The sequence below is a fragment of the Crotalus tigris genome, unplaced genomic scaffold (assembly GCF_016545835.1).
Source record: "Crotalus tigris isolate CLP2741 ecotype Arizona unplaced genomic scaffold, ASM1654583v1 scf7180000017733.2605024, whole genome shotgun sequence".
Classification (NCBI taxonomy): domain Eukaryota; kingdom Metazoa; phylum Chordata; class Lepidosauria; order Squamata; family Viperidae; genus Crotalus; species Crotalus tigris.
The window spans coordinates 853,986-872,158 of NW_024096600.1; the positions used below are offsets into that span (position 1 = coordinate 853,986).

The 18,173-nt window shown below is 36.3% G+C and overlaps 1 protein-coding gene across 7 annotated transcripts in view; it reads right to left on the reverse strand.

Moving 5' to 3' along the window:
* The window catches only part of LNPK (lunapark, ER junction formation factor), a 63,665-nt gene that overhangs the window by 2,984 nt on the left and 42,508 nt on the right, over positions 1-18,173 (reverse strand). For all 7 annotated transcript variants that reach the window (XM_039339321.1, XM_039339319.1, XM_039339318.1 and 4 more), the window contains 3 exons: positions 13,379-13,484; positions 11,951-12,021; positions 5,256-5,426 (listed from right to left, as the gene is read on the reverse strand). In XM_039339321.1, coding sequence (XP_039195255.1) covers positions 5,256-5,426; positions 11,951-12,021; positions 13,379-13,484 — 348 coding nt within the window. The remainder of the gene's footprint in view (positions 1-5,255; positions 5,427-11,950; positions 12,022-13,378; positions 13,485-18,173) is intronic.

The following is an 18,173-nucleotide window of genomic DNA, read 5'->3' on the forward strand; positions in this document are numbered from 1 at the left end:
CACAGCCTGTCTACAAATCCATCTAGTTCCTTTTCAAAGCGTCCACACTGCAGTCTCTACAACTGGCAGGGAATTTCTGCTTAATAATACGTTGCATGGAAAAAGTATTGCTTTTGATTATTTAATGCTGGTCATTACTATAGGTAAACTTGAATTCCAATATTGTAAAGAGGGAGAAGCACATTCTATCCATGCCATGCAGGATTTTACATACAGAATGCAGAACCTCTAGCAGGCCTTCTCTTACCCTATTTCATTCCAAGCTAAAGACTCTAAACCAGGGGTCCCCAACCCTCGGTCCATGGACCGGCACCTGTCTGCAGCATGCCAGAAACCGGTCTGCGCAAACAAGTGAAATCCCATCCACAGGATGCAGGCAGTACACAAAACTACACTCCCTCTGGTCCACAGAAAAACCTCCCTCCACGGAACCAGTCCCTGGTGCCCAAAAGGTTGGGGCTTCTGCTCTAAATTAGAGCATCTTATGAGGAATCATTCTGTTCGGTCTTTCTTGCACTTCTTCTAATTCTAAGATACCATTTTTTTAAAAGATGTTATCACCAGAACTGTACACAATACTCTAATTGTGGTCTCACCACAGATTTGGGCAAGGGCTTTAAGCCAGTACAATTCCCTCTCTAATGACATCCAGTGTGTAATTTGCCTTCTTTATAGCATTTGCAATTTACAGCAGCTTAAAGCATTTTCATTGAGCTGCCCTCCAAAATATCACCCCTTCTTGGTTAGTGACTGTCAATTCCCACTCTAATAACATATATCCGGTCTCTAAATATCTTGTATCAATATGTGGCGTTTTGCATGCACTTATGTTAAACCACATTTGCCATTTTGGAAAAAAAAATGGAAAATTTCTTTTGGAATTCTTCACAATCCGTTATTGATTTTACCATCCACCCTGAACAGCGTCAGAGCATCACGAAACACAGCCTCTTTTCAGGCTCAGTCCAAACTCCAGATCATTTATATACAAATACATTTACTAGAGAAGCCCACTTTGTTCAACTTGCCAGTGTGAGAATTGTCTATTTGTTCCTGCGCTGTTTCCTATTTTAAATCCAACTGCCAATCCACCAGAGCACTGTCCATGGCAGCTTGATTTGCTCAAAAGTCTTTAGTGAGGGATTTGTTAAAAGCATTTTGAAAATTGAAATACAGAGTAACTTCGAGGAAAGTCTTGTCTACCTACTTTTTGACACCCTTGAAAAAGTACAGAATGTTCACAAGATCTATGTTTGCAGAAGCCATGCTAGTTGCTTTTCGGCAAGGCTCATCTCATTCATGTCTGTTTGCTCTCTAATAATGCTGTAATACTTTCAACTGTTTTGTCTGTGACAATTGTTAAAGTAATTGCCCTCTTGAGTTCTCTTAACAATCTTTTTTTTAAAAAAATGGGATCACACTGGCATATTTCAGTATACTCTTTTCTACGGAAGATTTTAGGTACAAAAGAACAGTAAGAATGTTCTAGATGAGGGACTTAACGTAAAAACATGTTTGCATTTGCAGTGAGCATGAGCAGAAGAACCCGAAGAACTTGGAAAAGTCACCAAACAAAACTGTGTAGACAGTTATCGACCATTAGAGTTAAATACAAGCTTTATTTTCAAAAGCAGTCTACGGCTGCTTTCATAGCTATCATGCTAACCCAGGATTTGTTTTAATGATGGTTTTCCCCCAAGAAGTCAAAGACAAACTAGAAGAATAATCACTAGACTGTTTTGCCAAATCGTGGTTTCTTTTTCCTTCGCCTCTTCTACTGACTCCCTAGTCTGAGAAGAGCACAAAAACAATTAAGGATTACTTCTGAGCAAGAGATATTGCAAGTCGGGATTCATAAACAAGAATTTGTAAATCATGTTTTCAAAGTATGCTTTCTTGCCCTGAAATAAATCATTATGTTCTTTAAATTAGTTTCCTTATCAGACTAGGCTTTTAAAAAAAAAAAAACATGCCTATTATAGCTTAGTATTATGGCCAAATTAAACCTGCTGCTGAACATTACTCACTGAAAAATTAACAGCAAGAAAAGAGTGTTTCCTTTATTCCTTGCTCGTGTGTCATGTGCTCTTCAATTTCATCTAAAAGGGCTCTTCTTATGTGTTGTAAGTTATCTTACAAATTTGAAAAATTGCTTGTTTGTGCTATGTATAAAAATATCAACCAGCATTGTAAAAGGTTACAAAAGCATTTTTGGCCATCATCACTATTTCTTCCAATCATCACCAGTTATGTTTTCCAGCATATTCTGAAGAGACTCTTCTGCCTAAAGCCTCACAACAGTATTCTACGTATTACTTCCCTTCATCTCAGGTTGTGCTTTTGAAAAAAGAAATCAACAGTTAACAGCCTAAGTCTGTGGTGGCGAACGTACGGCACACATGCTACAGGTGGCACGCAGAGCCCTCTTTGTGGGCATGCATGCCATCACCCCAGTCCTAGGCCTTCAGCTGGGTTTTATAAAACCTTTTCGCTTTAGGCGTCCGCAGCCGTGTGCAAAAAAAAAAAAAAAAAGGTTCAATCAATCAATTTCAACTTCTCGCGGAAAAAAAAAGATCTCACAAAGTTGGAATTCATTGATTGAACTTTTTAGTCTCACCCAGTCTGCTGTTACCACTGCAGCCACGCCCACCCAATGGGCCACGCCCATCTGGCACCTGACGATACATAAGTGGGTTTTGGGTTGCAGTTTTGACACTCGGTCTCTAAAACGTTCGCCATCACTGGCCTATGTAAATATTTTTACAATGCTTCCTTTTCCTGTTAGCTGAACCCAAGAGCCCTACTACATTTCAACCTTATAAAACTTCTTTAAAGGAACTTCGGTAAATTAAATTTGACAACCTCTCTCTGAATTCCCTATTTTCAAGCAAGTCTGTTTTTACTAGATTTTCTATCCTCGGGGGGGGGGGGGAATACCAAAACTAATATTTCAACCTTTTCATTTAGAATAAAAGCTGGACCTTCACCTCAACCTGATGATGTGCCCAAAACTATGAGATTGTTTTGTTTTTTTTTTTTTTTTTTTTATTAAAAGTTTTATAAATTTTACAAAAAAGAAAAAAGAATACAAAACAAGAGACAACATATACAAAAAAATAAAACTAAACAATACATATATATATAAAAAAAAAACCCCACCCCTCCCAAAACCCCCCCCTCCCTTCCCCCCCCCCTGAGCTTCCCAGAGCAGAATATAGGCTTAAAAAGTAAAAATAAAAATTAAATTAAGAACTTTATATTTATATATATAAAAAGATTATCTATAATATATATAAAAATAAAACTTATGAAAAAACTATATAATATTTTTGTATACCCAATCTAAATTGTATAAATTTTATCCATTTATCCCAAACAGCAAAAAACTTCTCTTGCGTTTGTTGCTTTAAGAAAGCCGAGATCTTTGCCATTTCCGCCAGATAAGCTACTTTAAGAAACCATTCCTGCAATGTAGGCAAGGATTCCTTCTTCCAATATTGTCCTACTAACAGCCTGGCGGCTGTGATCAAATTTAACATCAATACAACCTCCTTTGCATCACAATCTGTAACAATACCTAACAAAAATAATTGCGGAGTAAATTTTACCCTCCTTCTAAAAATTCTCTGGATATTCCACCATACTTTGATCCAAAATGCTTTTATCTCTCTGCATGACCACCAAATATGATAATAGGAAGCCTCCTTATAACCACATCTCCAACATTTGGGTTGCACGTCAGGGTACATATAAGACATTTTTTGTGGATCAAGGTGCCATCTATAAAACATTTTATAAAAATTCTCCCTTAAGTTCTGTGCTTGTGTAAATTTGACATTTCTCACCCAAATTTTTTCCCAGGTGTCCAATGAGACTGGCTCACCAAAATTCTGCGCCCATCTTATCATACAATCTTTAATTAGTTCCGTTTCTGAATCCAATTCAACTAAAACCGCATAAATTCTCTTAATGTGGGTTTGTCTTGAATCCTTCACTTGCTTAATAAGATTTTCATCTTCTCTAAGAAAACCCACCTTACAATCCATCTTCCATCTGTCTAGTAATTGCCTATATTGGAACCAAGAATAAATAAAGTTTTCTTGTGCTAACTCTTCCCGTGATTTTAATTGCCAGTTTTGTCCATCCCATTTAAGTAACTGTCTGTAGGACACCATATCCATTTTAACCCCTCTTTTTATTGCTTCTATCGCATGCCAAGGTATAGCCCATAATGGTACTTTGAAATCACTTTTATAATATTTTCTCCAAATCCTAAGTAAAGAGATTCTTAAGATATGAGATTTAAAAGCCCAATCCATTTTTTTATTGAATATTAAATAGGCATGCCACCCATAAAGTAAGTCCCATCCCTCTAGATAAAGTATCTCAGAGTTTGTCAAATTTACCCAATCACTGATTAGTGTTAAAACCACCGCATCATAATATAATTTCAAATTTGGTACCTTAAGTCCACCCCTCTCACGGAAGTCTTGCATAATTTTAAACTTAACCCTTGGCTTTTTCCCTGCCCAGATAAATTTATTAAGACCCTTCTGCCACTCATTTAAATTAATCTCATTTTTCAAAATTGGTAACATTTGAAACAGAAAAAGAAACTTGGGTAAAATATTCATTTTTATCACTGCAATTCTTCCCATGAGGGATAATTGCAACTTTTCCCAGTTCTTCAAGTCCTTCTGTACCCTGACCCACAACCTTTCATAATTATTTTTAAATAATTTTACATTAGAAACAGACAAAAACTATGAGATTGTTTAACTACACGATGACCCAAATCTCTTAATTAGTGAATATAATTCTTAACATTGGTAACTAATTAATAGAAGAACCTAAGATTTATATTAAAAAAAAACAAATTTCAGAGTAAAATATCAGATAGCAAAGAGAAACTATTTTGAAAAATTTGAAAAAGGCTTGGGATGTTCTAGTGGCTGCACTTTGCTTTGTAACATCACCCATCCACCCCCAACCATGAACTAAATTGTAAGGAGTAAACAAGACTACATATATTCTCCAAGATAGCATTCTTAAAGAAATCAATATATAAACAGATTTCTCTGCAGTATCTACTTGGCTTGTCTTTAGCTATATATGTGTGTTATCATATATACCGGCAATCTTCCACTGGCCTTCCACTGGCAAATTTGCCTTCCACTGGCAAATCCCTCAAATCATTTGACCAAACTACACTGATTCTATTTTCATTGAATAACTGAGATTTTCTATCTACATACCTTCTTCCGTTTCAGTCTGTTGTAACTTTTCCTCCTCCATCTGCAGAGCTTCAGTTCTGCTCTCCATCGCAGCAGCTGGCTTCTTTTCCAGGCTGAAATCCGGAAGCCGTGGAGCTTGTGGTCTGGTTTTTCTTGCAGGATTCAGGAAAAAACAGTAGGCACACCGAAAGGCTGCACAAAAGATAACAAAGGCGTATCCAATGAGCTCACTGAACATCAGGGCTCTGGTTTACACTTGTTATAATTTATTTTTATTCTTTTGATGTTACTCTTGGGAACACCAGTTTTGGTTAGTGTACCAGTGAAAGCCCTTCCTGGAGCATCACGCCCCATATCAGTCACCTCTGGCCTCATTTACCTTTCCAACTGACTACTGCAGTGCATTTTGCTGTTTTTGAAGACTACCCAGAAAGTGCAGAATGCAGCATCTACTGGCAATGTCCATCATCAATACCAATAGGAATGATTTTGCAGGCACTGCATTAGTTATCATTCAGCTTCCAAGTCCAATTCAGAGTGCCGGCTTTAGCATATAAAACCTTTTTAGCTTGAGAATAGGGTATCTGCGGCTCCTCCCATTTCAGGTATATCAGCTTGTCTGTCTTGTTCAACCTGAATAGGGATGCTGAAAATGTTTCACCCAGATGAGATTAATAGAAGTAGGGGGAGGACAGAGCTCAATGCTTTCCTGGGCATGCTCCAACATTACAGTTGCACCCAAATATTTAAAACAATCCTGGTCAAATGGTATGTTTCAATGAACCTGAGAGAAAATACACATCCACACGATACAAAATTAAACACATCTTTCTGTAAGTTTGAATACATATTTACTGCATATGCGCTATTATTTACAAATTCAATATAAGAAAAGAGTGATTATGGCAGATATAGTAGGAGTAGCACTTTGGACACCCCTCCAGTCAGTATTACTTTGTAATACCTCGTTGACAGATAGCACAGCTTTCAAATGTTTCTTGTAAGAAACATTCCTTCTAAAATGCTTACTCTTGCTTCTGGAATTTTCTCCCATTCTGCCTTGCAAAAGTTTTCTTTTGCTCAGAAATATTCTTAGGTCTCCTTGCTTTGAGATGTTCATACAGATTCAAACCTCTGGTACTATGAAGGTGAGTTCAGTATCTTTATTTTCTGTAAGTACTTCATAGTTGATTTAGAGCAGGGGTCTTCAAACCTAGCCCTTTTATGACTTGTGGACTTCAACTCCCAGAGTTCCTCAGCCAGTCATAAAAGGGTCAAGTTTGAAGACCCCTGATTTAGACGTATGTTTTAGATTATGATCTTGCTGAAACTTTTTTTCAGTTTAAATTTATCCACTAACTGTTAGCCAACTGTATGCCTAACAAGTCAAGTATCTTTTTATTGTGCAGTATAATTCATTAATTAAAACTTAATCCATTTACAATTAATATAACTATTTTCTTATTTGGAATATATAAACAATTGCATATAAATAGTTACTATATGTATTCAAATTTATAAAAAGTTGTATTTCACATCATACCACAGTTAGCTTCTATTCATATCAGGATTTGTTGTAATGAAGAGTTTGTGAAGGATGCCTCTACTTTTGCCCACAATTGCCTGGAACAGCTGACATCCCACAATCTAAATGACACCTCACTAACATGTTTCTAGAGGACAGCTAAAACAAAACATTCCTGCAGAGCTTTTAATGTGTAATATCTAGAAAAAGAAGCTACTGGGCACTGGGTTTTGCTGAAGGTGAATGTTTTTATAGTTCTGTATGCTATTTTTTATGACCTTCTAGAAATAGTTATAGGAGATGACCAGGCTGAGCCCGAGGGAAGGGTCAAACACCATCAGTCATGAGCAGTCCCTTTGTGCCCAGAAGAGATCTAAGTCCAACCCACCTTGAATTCCTTCTACTCTTATCTCCTGCTAATTTCCCTTGGCTGTTAGTAGTTCAGATTCCTGTAGAGAGCTTAAGCTTGCAATAAATCTTTATATCCATTTGAACTGTCTGGATCCCCTGATTTTCCTGGCTCTTGACAAGTATAGAAATTGAACAAGCAGGCAAATAAATAAAATAAAGGCCTTTAGTATAAAAAAAAACCTTTCCTAATCTTAAAAATCAGTGATTTCCTATTATCACTTGTTTCGTGTCTATTTTCAAATCCTCAAACCATAATATGAAAAACCAAATAAAATCTCTCTGTAGCTAAAACGGCTGCTTCCAGATATAAAATTGGCTGTAGCATATTCTTTAAAAAATCTTTTACTTTTGATATTTGTTTTACGTGTGGATATTTTTTTTCCGCGTTATATTCCCCTTCTCAACCAAACTCTCTTTACTAAAAAATAAACTAAACTAAAAGCACTAGGCTTTAATTTCTGAATAGTTCCTCAATAGATAATTCTGGAATTCAGAAAACTAGAGTTTTCACTCCAATCTGGGAAGGATTATAGGATACTAGACAACACATAACCCACCGGATCTCCTTTCAAAGATATTTCCTTACCTAAGCAGAGAAACAAAATGATCATGGGTATTGCAAAAGTAATGGGAAAAGAGAGGGATCAACTTCCAACTTTCTGCTGGCTCACCTGGTAAATGCCAATAGTCTCCAAATAGCCCTACTTGCAAGTAGGCATACAGGTCACTCTCTCATCCTTCCCTTGCCACCCACCACCATAAAAGTTTTCAAATTTCAGTCTCAATTTCAAAGCAGTCAATCACCGCTCACCCTATCGGGCCTTGCCAACAACCAATTGGGAATACCAGTAGGAGCAGGAGAAGCTTTTGACTCCCTCCTGGCTTTCCCATTGAGTCTGCTTGTGGGAAGCTGGCAAGGAACATCAGAAATCACTTTTTTTCCTCCTCGGCTGAACTGAAGAACTGCCTGCCACTTTACTGGGTGGAGGAGGAACAAAGGGAGCCGGGGACTATGAGGAAAACTGAACACCCGCTCCCCCCCCCCATCATCAGTCCCCATCTCGACATGTTCCTAAAGTCCCCACCCTCCACGGAGGAAGAGGGCTCAACTGTCAACTGCTGGCCTTCTCCAGCTAGTCCTACCTCACCATCAGGCATTTGAGTCACTCCTTCATCCTTCCCTCACTGCCCACCCCTATTAAGCAATTTCAAATTTCTTCCTCAGTTCCAAAGTAGCCAATTTACCTGTCAGACTATGCCACCCTCCATTTGCATGCGGGGATCAGAGGGAGGTGGGAACGGTGGGCAAGCATACAGTCCTCTCTCCTCTTACCTTGCACCATGCAACCTACAGGTTTCTGGAAAGAGGAGCCAGAAGCTGAGGTGGCACTGGTGCAGCCACAACTTTCCCAAGTTTCTTTCCCATAGGAGTCGTGGGTTCCAGCATTCTGTAAGTTATCCCATTTGAGTTATCTTGGTTCAATAATTCTTGCCCAATACTTTCCAATTGGGCCCAACTGAAGGGTATGATTCCATGAATGAACAGAAGGACAAAGGAATCTTAAAGCAGCTTTTTTATCTCCATTCTGGAAATAAAATGGGGCCACATTTACCTAGTTTTAAACATGCCTCTGCTAAGCCATTTGTATAGAAAATGAGCACGGCTATATGTCTGGAGGCTCCTGCTTTAATAAGCCATCTATCTACTGAAATATTGACTTAGTAAAGTTTCTTTTATCAGTATTCTCTGCTAGTCATTGGCTGCAGTCCCAATAGAAGGAAGAAATAGGTAAGCATTTAGAATTTAACTGATCTATCTTTAAATTTAAAAGTTACGCTTTTCTTCCCTTTAAAGCTCTGCAAATAGAGGAAAAGAGTAAAATAGGAATGGTAATAAGCAGAAGGAGCCATCTTGATGACAGAAGGGTAATGATGAAGAGGACAAAATGGCTTGATTAGAGGCCTGGTGCTTTTTGTCCCAAGAAATAGCTGCTGCTTCATTCAGAAATTCCTATTCTGCTTCTTGCTTACTTCCCAAATGTATACCGATTATGGTTGCCTGTATTTTGAGCTTCAAGGGGGGGGGGGGAATAGCAATCTATTTAATAGGAGTTTTCCCCACAGCATGAAAATTTTAAGACTTAAAGAATAAAAGCTACTTTGTAGGGCAAGTGAACTGATCAATCTATATTTATATTTTAACTTTAGATTGGATGTGGTAAAAAGAGAAGTATGGGATCTATTAAGGAAGCTATAGCTATCAGACAGTAAAGACTCATAGCTAAAAGATCCGGATATGAAGTTATTTTAAGCCAACTTATTATGTCAACATTCTTCATCAATTGAGGTCTACTGCTGTATTTATATTGTTCACCTAAAAGCTCAGTCAACAAAGGGTATGATATTTCTAATGGTTTGAAATGTTGTCTTCTGAAGAAGAAAGTAATCTGTTTTATCTTCTGGACTAAAGAAAAGCAAATTCAGATCTTGCAAACAACACGTAAGGTGTTCACTTTCTGTAGTTTTATAGGAAGTTTAGATTCAAATCTGAGTGTCTGTAGGAGATATTTATACTAGGCATGTGGGAATCATCTGAAACAGATTTCTCTTCAAGTAGTCTGTTCTGCAGAAATTCAGAACATAAATGGAATCTACAAGTATCCATCTAAAAATATTTCCATGCTAAAAATTATGCTCAAAAATTACATATTTGGGAAAACCAAAATACATGTAATATTTATATGATATGAAAGTATCCATTTTACTGGGTAAGAACATTACAAAACGTATTGCCCAGATGAAAATGGTTATTGAAAGGTAGATGAGAATGTGTGTATAATATATACGAAGTTAATATGAAAATATCAAAACTAACATGTCATGGTAATGATTTAGAAGATAACCAGCTTGTATAATGTGAGATGAATGATGCAATGTTAGGAATGATTCAGCAGGAGTCTATATCCCTTTAAGAGCTTGAGTATGAAAGGGAAGGCCTTTGCTGGAGTCTTTCTCTCTTGTCCATTTCCTGCTGTACTTGCTGTGTATTGGAGTTTGCTGTTTCACCACGTGTATATACTCTCTCTCTTCTATTTTGCTGCTGTAATCAAGGTTTGTTGGCACGTGTATTGTTCCTGTTGTATAATTGTATTATATTGTAGATAAACCACCTTTTATTACAAATCACTGTTTTCTGTGTTTGCTCCTGGGTTGTCTCACACAACAAACTGTGCACGCTCTGACATAACATCTTTATGTGAACAATATCTATCTTGTTTCCATTTGATATTTTAAACAGATTAATAAGATACAGGTTATTTTTTTAATGGAAGATTCAATACCCAGGATCTCTTTGTTCAGATTCTATTTTATAATAATGAAGATGATGGCATACCATAATGTTACACAATAACACTAGGATTATTTACTAACTTCTATTTTGTATAGTTTTTTTAGAATAGACCACCTTTTGATAGTTGTATATAGTTTATATATAATGCTACAAATTCTAATCAGTGCCTTTTAGGAAATACAATATTAACTATAATCTTTTTGAAACTTAATAATTTTTAAAAGTTAAAAAGATACATTATTTTCTCAGAAATGCAGATTATCAACATGCTTTTAGGACAAATTATCAATTCAATCATACAAGTAGTAGTATTTGATAAATTCTATCAATCACAATAAACTTCATTTTTTAAAAAGTGAGGAAAATCGACATGGACACAACATACATTGATTCACACATCTTTTAGTATGCATACGGATTCTGAATATTTATAAAATGTTGCAAAATATTAAATTTTGGTTTCTAAGCATTGCTGTTATTATTTCATGAATTAAAGAGGGGTTTTAAATAAAGTTGGGAAAATACTATACTATATATTTCTGGAAAAATACAGCTTATCCCAAACCAAAGAGTTATGGCAAGCGGGCAAATGTCAGTCTATAAAATTTAATATGTTATTTATATGCAGAGTATAACTGATACAAACTAATAAGCCTACATCAATGTAGCTGAAAAAGAAATCTGTTGTAAAAGTCTGTGCATATGCAGCCAATATTTGGGCTATATAGGCACAGAGAATGAAAATGTATTTCAACAAAATATTCTGTTATCTTGATAGCTCAGGAGCTTCATAATTGATTATTGTCTGGGGCATATTCACAAAGCTAAGAGCACATGGGTGGGTATATCCACATGAAAGAGAAAAGACCCTGAATCTACATTTCTTGCATGCTGATTTGTGTTTGCTGATAAGAAGCAAAATTAACACCTCTGTTCACCAAAGGCTGTGCTTACTTTAAGTTACTAACATAAAATTAAAGTATAGCCCTGGAGTCTGCTCCTGCTTCATTTCTAGTGTTTTCCAGCAATTTTGTTGTTTGTTTAAATTCTGGCAAAATATGGGCCTAAAACTTTAAAACATTTCAGTGAATTATTTATACCAAAATATTCTTAAAGAGTACGAACGAATAACTACATTTCTATAGCCAGTTTGTATACCTGTTCTGCAGGTCCCAGAAAACTGCCTTCTCCAATCTGGTGCTTTCCAGATAGATTTGACTCCTACTCTCCCAAACAGTGTGGTAAATATTTATGTGCATAACAAATAATTAATTTTGTTTAAGCTTTTCAAAAAATAACAACTTCAAGAACTTTTAGATCATAGAATGAAGTTTTTAATCTAAAGGAAAAAACAATATGATATGTAAATATAAGCCTAAGTGCACCTTGGTTAGAACTAAATAGCAGACTAAATAGATTTGTTCTTACCAATATATTCAAACTCTTCCTTCAAAGCCATCCCATTATGTGAGAAACACTGCTGGCATATCAGGGCGTATCTAAAGAAAGGATCAGAGCCAAAATTATCAGTTTAACAATTGAAGTAGTCTCACGTCAGACAGCATTAAAATTCGGAAATACGATTATCCCCACGTGTCCTCTAACTTGCACCTGATCTCTGTACTCCATTCGATAACGTCCACATATTTAGTACAATAACTGAAGGAACCTCGTGCCCATTCCCTCATCGTTCTCTGCCTTTAATTTATATGTGCAGATATCAAAATAGGGTGCTGTATAGATTTTTTTCTAAATATACAATAATTGCACATTCCAGGCAGCATCTAAATATTTTTAGTCTAGGATTTGTAATTTGGTTTTGAACTCTCACACTCATGCTGCAATAAATAGTTTTTGTAAAGGTTACAAATAGCTGCTTATATTAAGCAATACTTGACATATTTGGCCTCATCAGTAAACAGATTATTACAATTTGTGGCTATTTTTCTCAGATAAAATAACTGTTTTGAAATTATTTACTAGTATTATTAGATGGCTGCAATCAAATTAATAACTGAACTCAGTACCATTGACTTCTGGTTAGGTATACAGGTAGTCGTCACTTAACTATGATAATTGGAACTGGAAGTTCCATCACTAAGCAATGCAAGTCATAAAGCACAACATTATGTGACCGCACTGCTTAGCGATATTAATTCCGGTTGTCATCATTATGCAAATCACTGAGAGTCATTAAGCAAGAACTTCAAGTGGTTGCCATTTGTGACCTCCTGCCAGTTTCACCATTGACTTTGCTTGTCAGAAAACAGCCAGAAAGGTTGCAAATGACGATCATAGGACCATGAAATGCTGTGACATTATAATTACAAGCCAGGTGCCTGGATTACAAATACATAGCTGCGGGGGACAATGGAAGTGACCCAAGTACCCGGACCGGCTATAACTGCCACTCATTCAGCACCATTGTTAAGTTCAAACAATCAGTAAACCACTGTTTGTTAAGCGAGAACCATTTGTATAGTATCTGGATTGACACTGTAAGAGCCTGATTCCACATGGCTTTCTTTACTTTCCCTAATTTATGCAAGAGACAAAAAAACCGAGGAGAAAAGCCACAGCAAGAATATCTGTTATTTGGCAGAGTGCAGTCAATCCTAGCACCAGTCTAGATGCTCTCTGTAAAGCTGGATCTCAATCCCCAGAATTCTCAATAATGGGCATGGTGGCGAGGGAATTCGAGGAATTGAACTGAAGAATTGAAGATGTCTCAGGGACATCTCAGTTGGAGTAGGCAGACCTAGATTTCTGATGCTATCTAAAAAGTAAGGTAAGGAATTGCTAGCATTTCATGCCAATAGCTACAAAATTCACTTATTGTCATGAGCAACATTTTACCTGTTCTGTGGACCATCTCCAACTAAATATTCAACAATTCTATCTAGTGCTCCCCTCTCTCGCGGAAGAATAGGTCTTGCCAATGGGGGTCCTGGAGGATGAAGGCCTGAAAGACAAAAGTAGCTTTCAATCTAACTTCACTAGAAATAAAAAATGTTTCAGCCCACACACATGGTAGGAAAATGGCTCAAACATATTCTAGAAATTACATTATATCCCACTATACTGGCCTTTCCAGGAAGAATGGATAATGTTCCAATTTAAGATCTTAAAAGAGCAGCTGACAATTCGTGCCAACAATATTGGGCTAGATCAGGGGTAGGCAACCTTGGCTTTTATGACTCGTGGACTTCAATTCCCAGAATTCCTGAGCCAGCAACGCTGGCTCAGGAATTCTGGGAGTTGAAGTCCACGAGTCATAAAAGAGCCAAGGTTGCCTACCCCTGGGCTAGATGGACCTATGGTCACTTCCTTATTGTTAATGATGGGAAACAAGCCCTGGAACAGGAAGAAGCTACATAGAAAGGAGCCATGTTTAGCTCTGTCAGCAAAACAGAATACAGTGTAGAAAAAAAAACAGCACCTCGCTCCAGGCACTGGATTACGCATGAGGGCTTCAGCCCCCTTTGACCATGCCACAGGTGAATGCTTTTACTTTGGCATCCATTCCTATCTAGATACAATACATTACATTAGAATCACTGCCAGGTAACAATTGCTCCCCAGTATTATCACAGGAGATAGTCCAGCAATCATTGATAAGATCTCCATAAGGCTGCAAAGAAGAGCCGTCTTCCTCCCCTATCCAGAAGGATGCTGTGTTTGAATACCCCATTCCCTACTATTCCAAGGAAAATCTTAATGACAGACTAAAATATTCTTTCTTCTCCTAATTATTTTATAAATAACTTTGATTTTAACTGCCCATATTAGACTAGTAGCTTTTATATATTCTTATTTCCCCCCCCCCAGAGTATTTACTATTGTGTTCTACCGTTTTAGTCATTTTAATATTCAGCTCATCTAGTCAGCCTGAAGAACTTGGGTTTATTGAGTCAAATAAAATATAATTACTTTTAATATTAAGAAATAACTTCAGCATGTTTATAAATCCCTGCTTTCAAATTCCATTTCAGTGTCGCGCTCCAACCAGTGATGATTTTAATCTTGGGGATTTTTTTAAATCAGAAAGCCTATTTCACTGATGAATTGTTTCATTAACAAATACCTTAATATTTAAAGTACAGCTGATCTCTTTTTAAAAAAAAAACACACAAAAAAATGTACATTGGATCAGAGCAAGATCTGCCTAGTCTAGTATTTTTTTTTTAAAAAAAAGAATTCAAGCAACAATTAAGCATTAAAAATGTGTAATATGGTAATTCAGAAAGGAAGAGGCTTAATTTTCAATTGTTACCATTATGCTCCACAGAATGGCTCAGCTGTTGAGGACTGACAAAACATGCTGTGCTCTGATAATCAAATTGTAATGTCATCAAGAGTTTTCTCAAGCATCTTATTAGAGAGGTGAACGATGGCTATTATCCATGCCTTGTAGGAGGAGGTGCTATTCTCTAAAGGACTGTTGTTTTGGGTACAATCTGCTTTACTACTTGTCCCAAAGGACTACCAGCCCTGGCCTAACACATAAAACATACACATTTTTAAATGGAAGCTTAATGGTTTTCAAACTAGAGACTGGGCCAGGATGATGCAAAAGCCTGTGGCAATTATGAGTTAGCTGACTGGTCCCCAATGCAGTATCTTTTAGGTTTTTTGTTATGTCCTATTATTTTTACAATTTTTCTTTGTAGCTGTTTTTAACCTTAGTTGGCTACACAGTCACTTGACAAATGGGCGGCTGCAATATAAATTGGATAGATGGATGGACAGATGGATGGACAAGAGACTGCCCAACCAACCAACCAGATAATAAACTTATTCAGAAAATCAAACTTTAGAGTGACTATATGAATGTTTATCAATGAATTCTGAATGGAAAATACATGGAAATTTGTCATGCATAAACTTCTTGACAAGAAACAGGTTTTGGATAAAAGACTATGAAAATCAATGTTTAAAAAAATATTGTTTAAATTACATGGTTATTTCTTCTTATGAGACAAGCCAAGCAATACTGGTAGACTTTCTTCAATCAGGTTCCTCGTGATGTTTTCCATTCAAATCTATGAAGACACATTCCCTTGCAGTGTCAGTTCTTGGACACTGTTAGACTACAATATGTTTTGGAACTACTTCTTGAGAATTGTGGAACTTATAATATAACATATTTGAAGACCCTTAGATTATGAAGTAGCTTGAAGTATTTGCTCCCTGAAGACAAGAATTCTTAAGGCCCAAATTCTGCCAGACTTTAATATCACAAACAGAAAAAACAAATTTAGGGATATAAACTGGTAATGTTAATTCCCATTATAATTATTAGAGAAATTGAATAAGACTCCATTTTATTTTACACAGATTAATAAGAGTCCACAATGTCCAATTGCCAACAAAAGGGAATATTTTTCCAAATAAACAGTTTTAGGAGCAGAAAATAAAAACAAAACAGAACAAAACAAAACAAAAAACAAATTAGCGCTCAAGATTATGCACATTTGGAACTGGAAGTGCCCATTGCAAAGCAAAGTATAATTAGGAAGCCTAAAACAAGAGCTCATATGCCTTAAGAATCTCTCTAGTTATTTGGCATAGTAACAAACCATCTAAGTACACTTCTTATTCTTCATGCTGATATGGACAAGGGTAATTAATATGAACATCAAAAGCAATAATTGTGGGCAGGCTGGCTATTTCTGCAAAGCTTGGCAAACTCTCAACTACCTGCTGGTTATTAATTTTTAGACATATGGAAGCTCTGTAATAATACATGTTAAATTGATTCTCTTCCACAAAGTATAATGTAATGAAAAAATGAATGATCTTTTCTAGTTTAAAGCTAATTAAATGCAGTCATATGGACTTTGACTGCTATTTCTCATAAGATAGGAAATTGTAGCTCAAGAAACTTGATTGTTTTTATGCTGCTAAGGATGCTTTATAAATTAAATGTTACATACAGTGTTTGATCAATGAAATTCCTGTACCAATACCAGGATTGTCATGCAATATGCTACAAAACTGAGTTAACTGAGGGTGTTCATTTCCTAATTGCCAAAAGATACAGTTAAAATTGATCACATTTAACAATTATCATTAACAATGATTACCATTAATGAAAATGGGTCATTTTTTTAAAATGGAAGAGTGTATTAATTTTTCTTCCCTCCATTCTTTTAAGTCTTAAATCTGTCTGCCAGAGGCCCCTGAGGCTACCCATACAAAATATTCAGAGATTTAGTAGGACATAGTCCCACCCTATTGGAGTAAAGACAAAAAGATTCCACACAGAAACGTTATCAGCAATTCCCTTCCATTTAAGGTTTTGTTTGCCTGCCTCAAATGTACCTTTGGCATATACTCCCAAATCCATAGATGATAAAGCTACCCATTAGAACTGCTAACATGGAATCTTGGAAAGAACAAATTGAGGGATGTCTCCAAAGTGAAACATAGGTTGGCCTCTGTCTGACACAGACAAACATTCAATCCAACACAGTAACAGTACATCAAAGCAGAGAAATGGGGAAATCTTTTATCCTCTGCTCACAGCAGAGCTTGATTCTTTAATTTCTATTCAAAAATGATTTTATAGTAGGGCAGCAATTGTATTACGCCCACTAGTAGCAAAATTAGTATTGAATGCTGAAGGAGGGAAAAAAGTATCACTGGGAAATAAGAAGCAAGACTTTCAATGTGCTGAAAGACGCTGCGTGGCTTGGGAAAGTTCAAAATAATCTTTTTAAAACATGCAACTTAGAAGAGAATTTTATTCATATCCAGAAACTTTAGTAATGCCAATAAGCATCAGTGTGCCAATGAATCTTCCTCTTGGTAATCTCCCAATTTCACAACCCACTTGAATTTTTAGTTTGTGATGAGTCCTGTCACTACAAAAAATCATTTTGCAAATAGGCTTTTGGGGCAAGTGCAACACACTCTCAAATTTTCAATGTGCCCAAAGGCCAAAAAGAGATGAGGAAACCAGGATGCAAACTATTCACTGAAAAAGGAAAACAGGGCTCTGCAACAGGTATGACCTGTTCATCAATAGAATCTGGCTAGCTGATTGGAACTCAAAAACAAAATAATACTTTGCTATATTTTGCTTATATTTACAGCCACCGTTATCATGTGACATTATCAGTTACACGCATAGCTGTGGTTGTCTCCAAAGAATTCACAGTCTACATTTAGGATTGGTAATATTATAACATTACCTATTTATGTTATTATATTACATTATTGCTATATTATTAATAATCTCTCTAAATGTATGGTTCAGCTTTTACTAATAAAGTTCAGTTAGAAAAGTTAAAATAATGTTATATTACTATGAAGTGCAAACATGTAGTGACCTGTGAGATCACTGGGGTTGTAGAGAACTGAACCTCCACCAAATACAAAAATTATTTTTAAAAGAAATAGAAGTCACCACTCTAAATCAGCATCAGCCCAAAACAGTGCAGAATAAGCAAAAATAAAGTTTTCTTGTACATGGCTTCATAATCATTCACTCATCCTGCAAGAGTTCTGCACAGACTCAATTCATTCCATTTCCCATTACTGCACTAATGCATTCCCGTGGATACACAGATTTGCCTCTGCTAATTGGCTCCAATAAAATGATTCCTATTTATAGTAAAATCAAACAAAGAATTAACACAATCTAAAT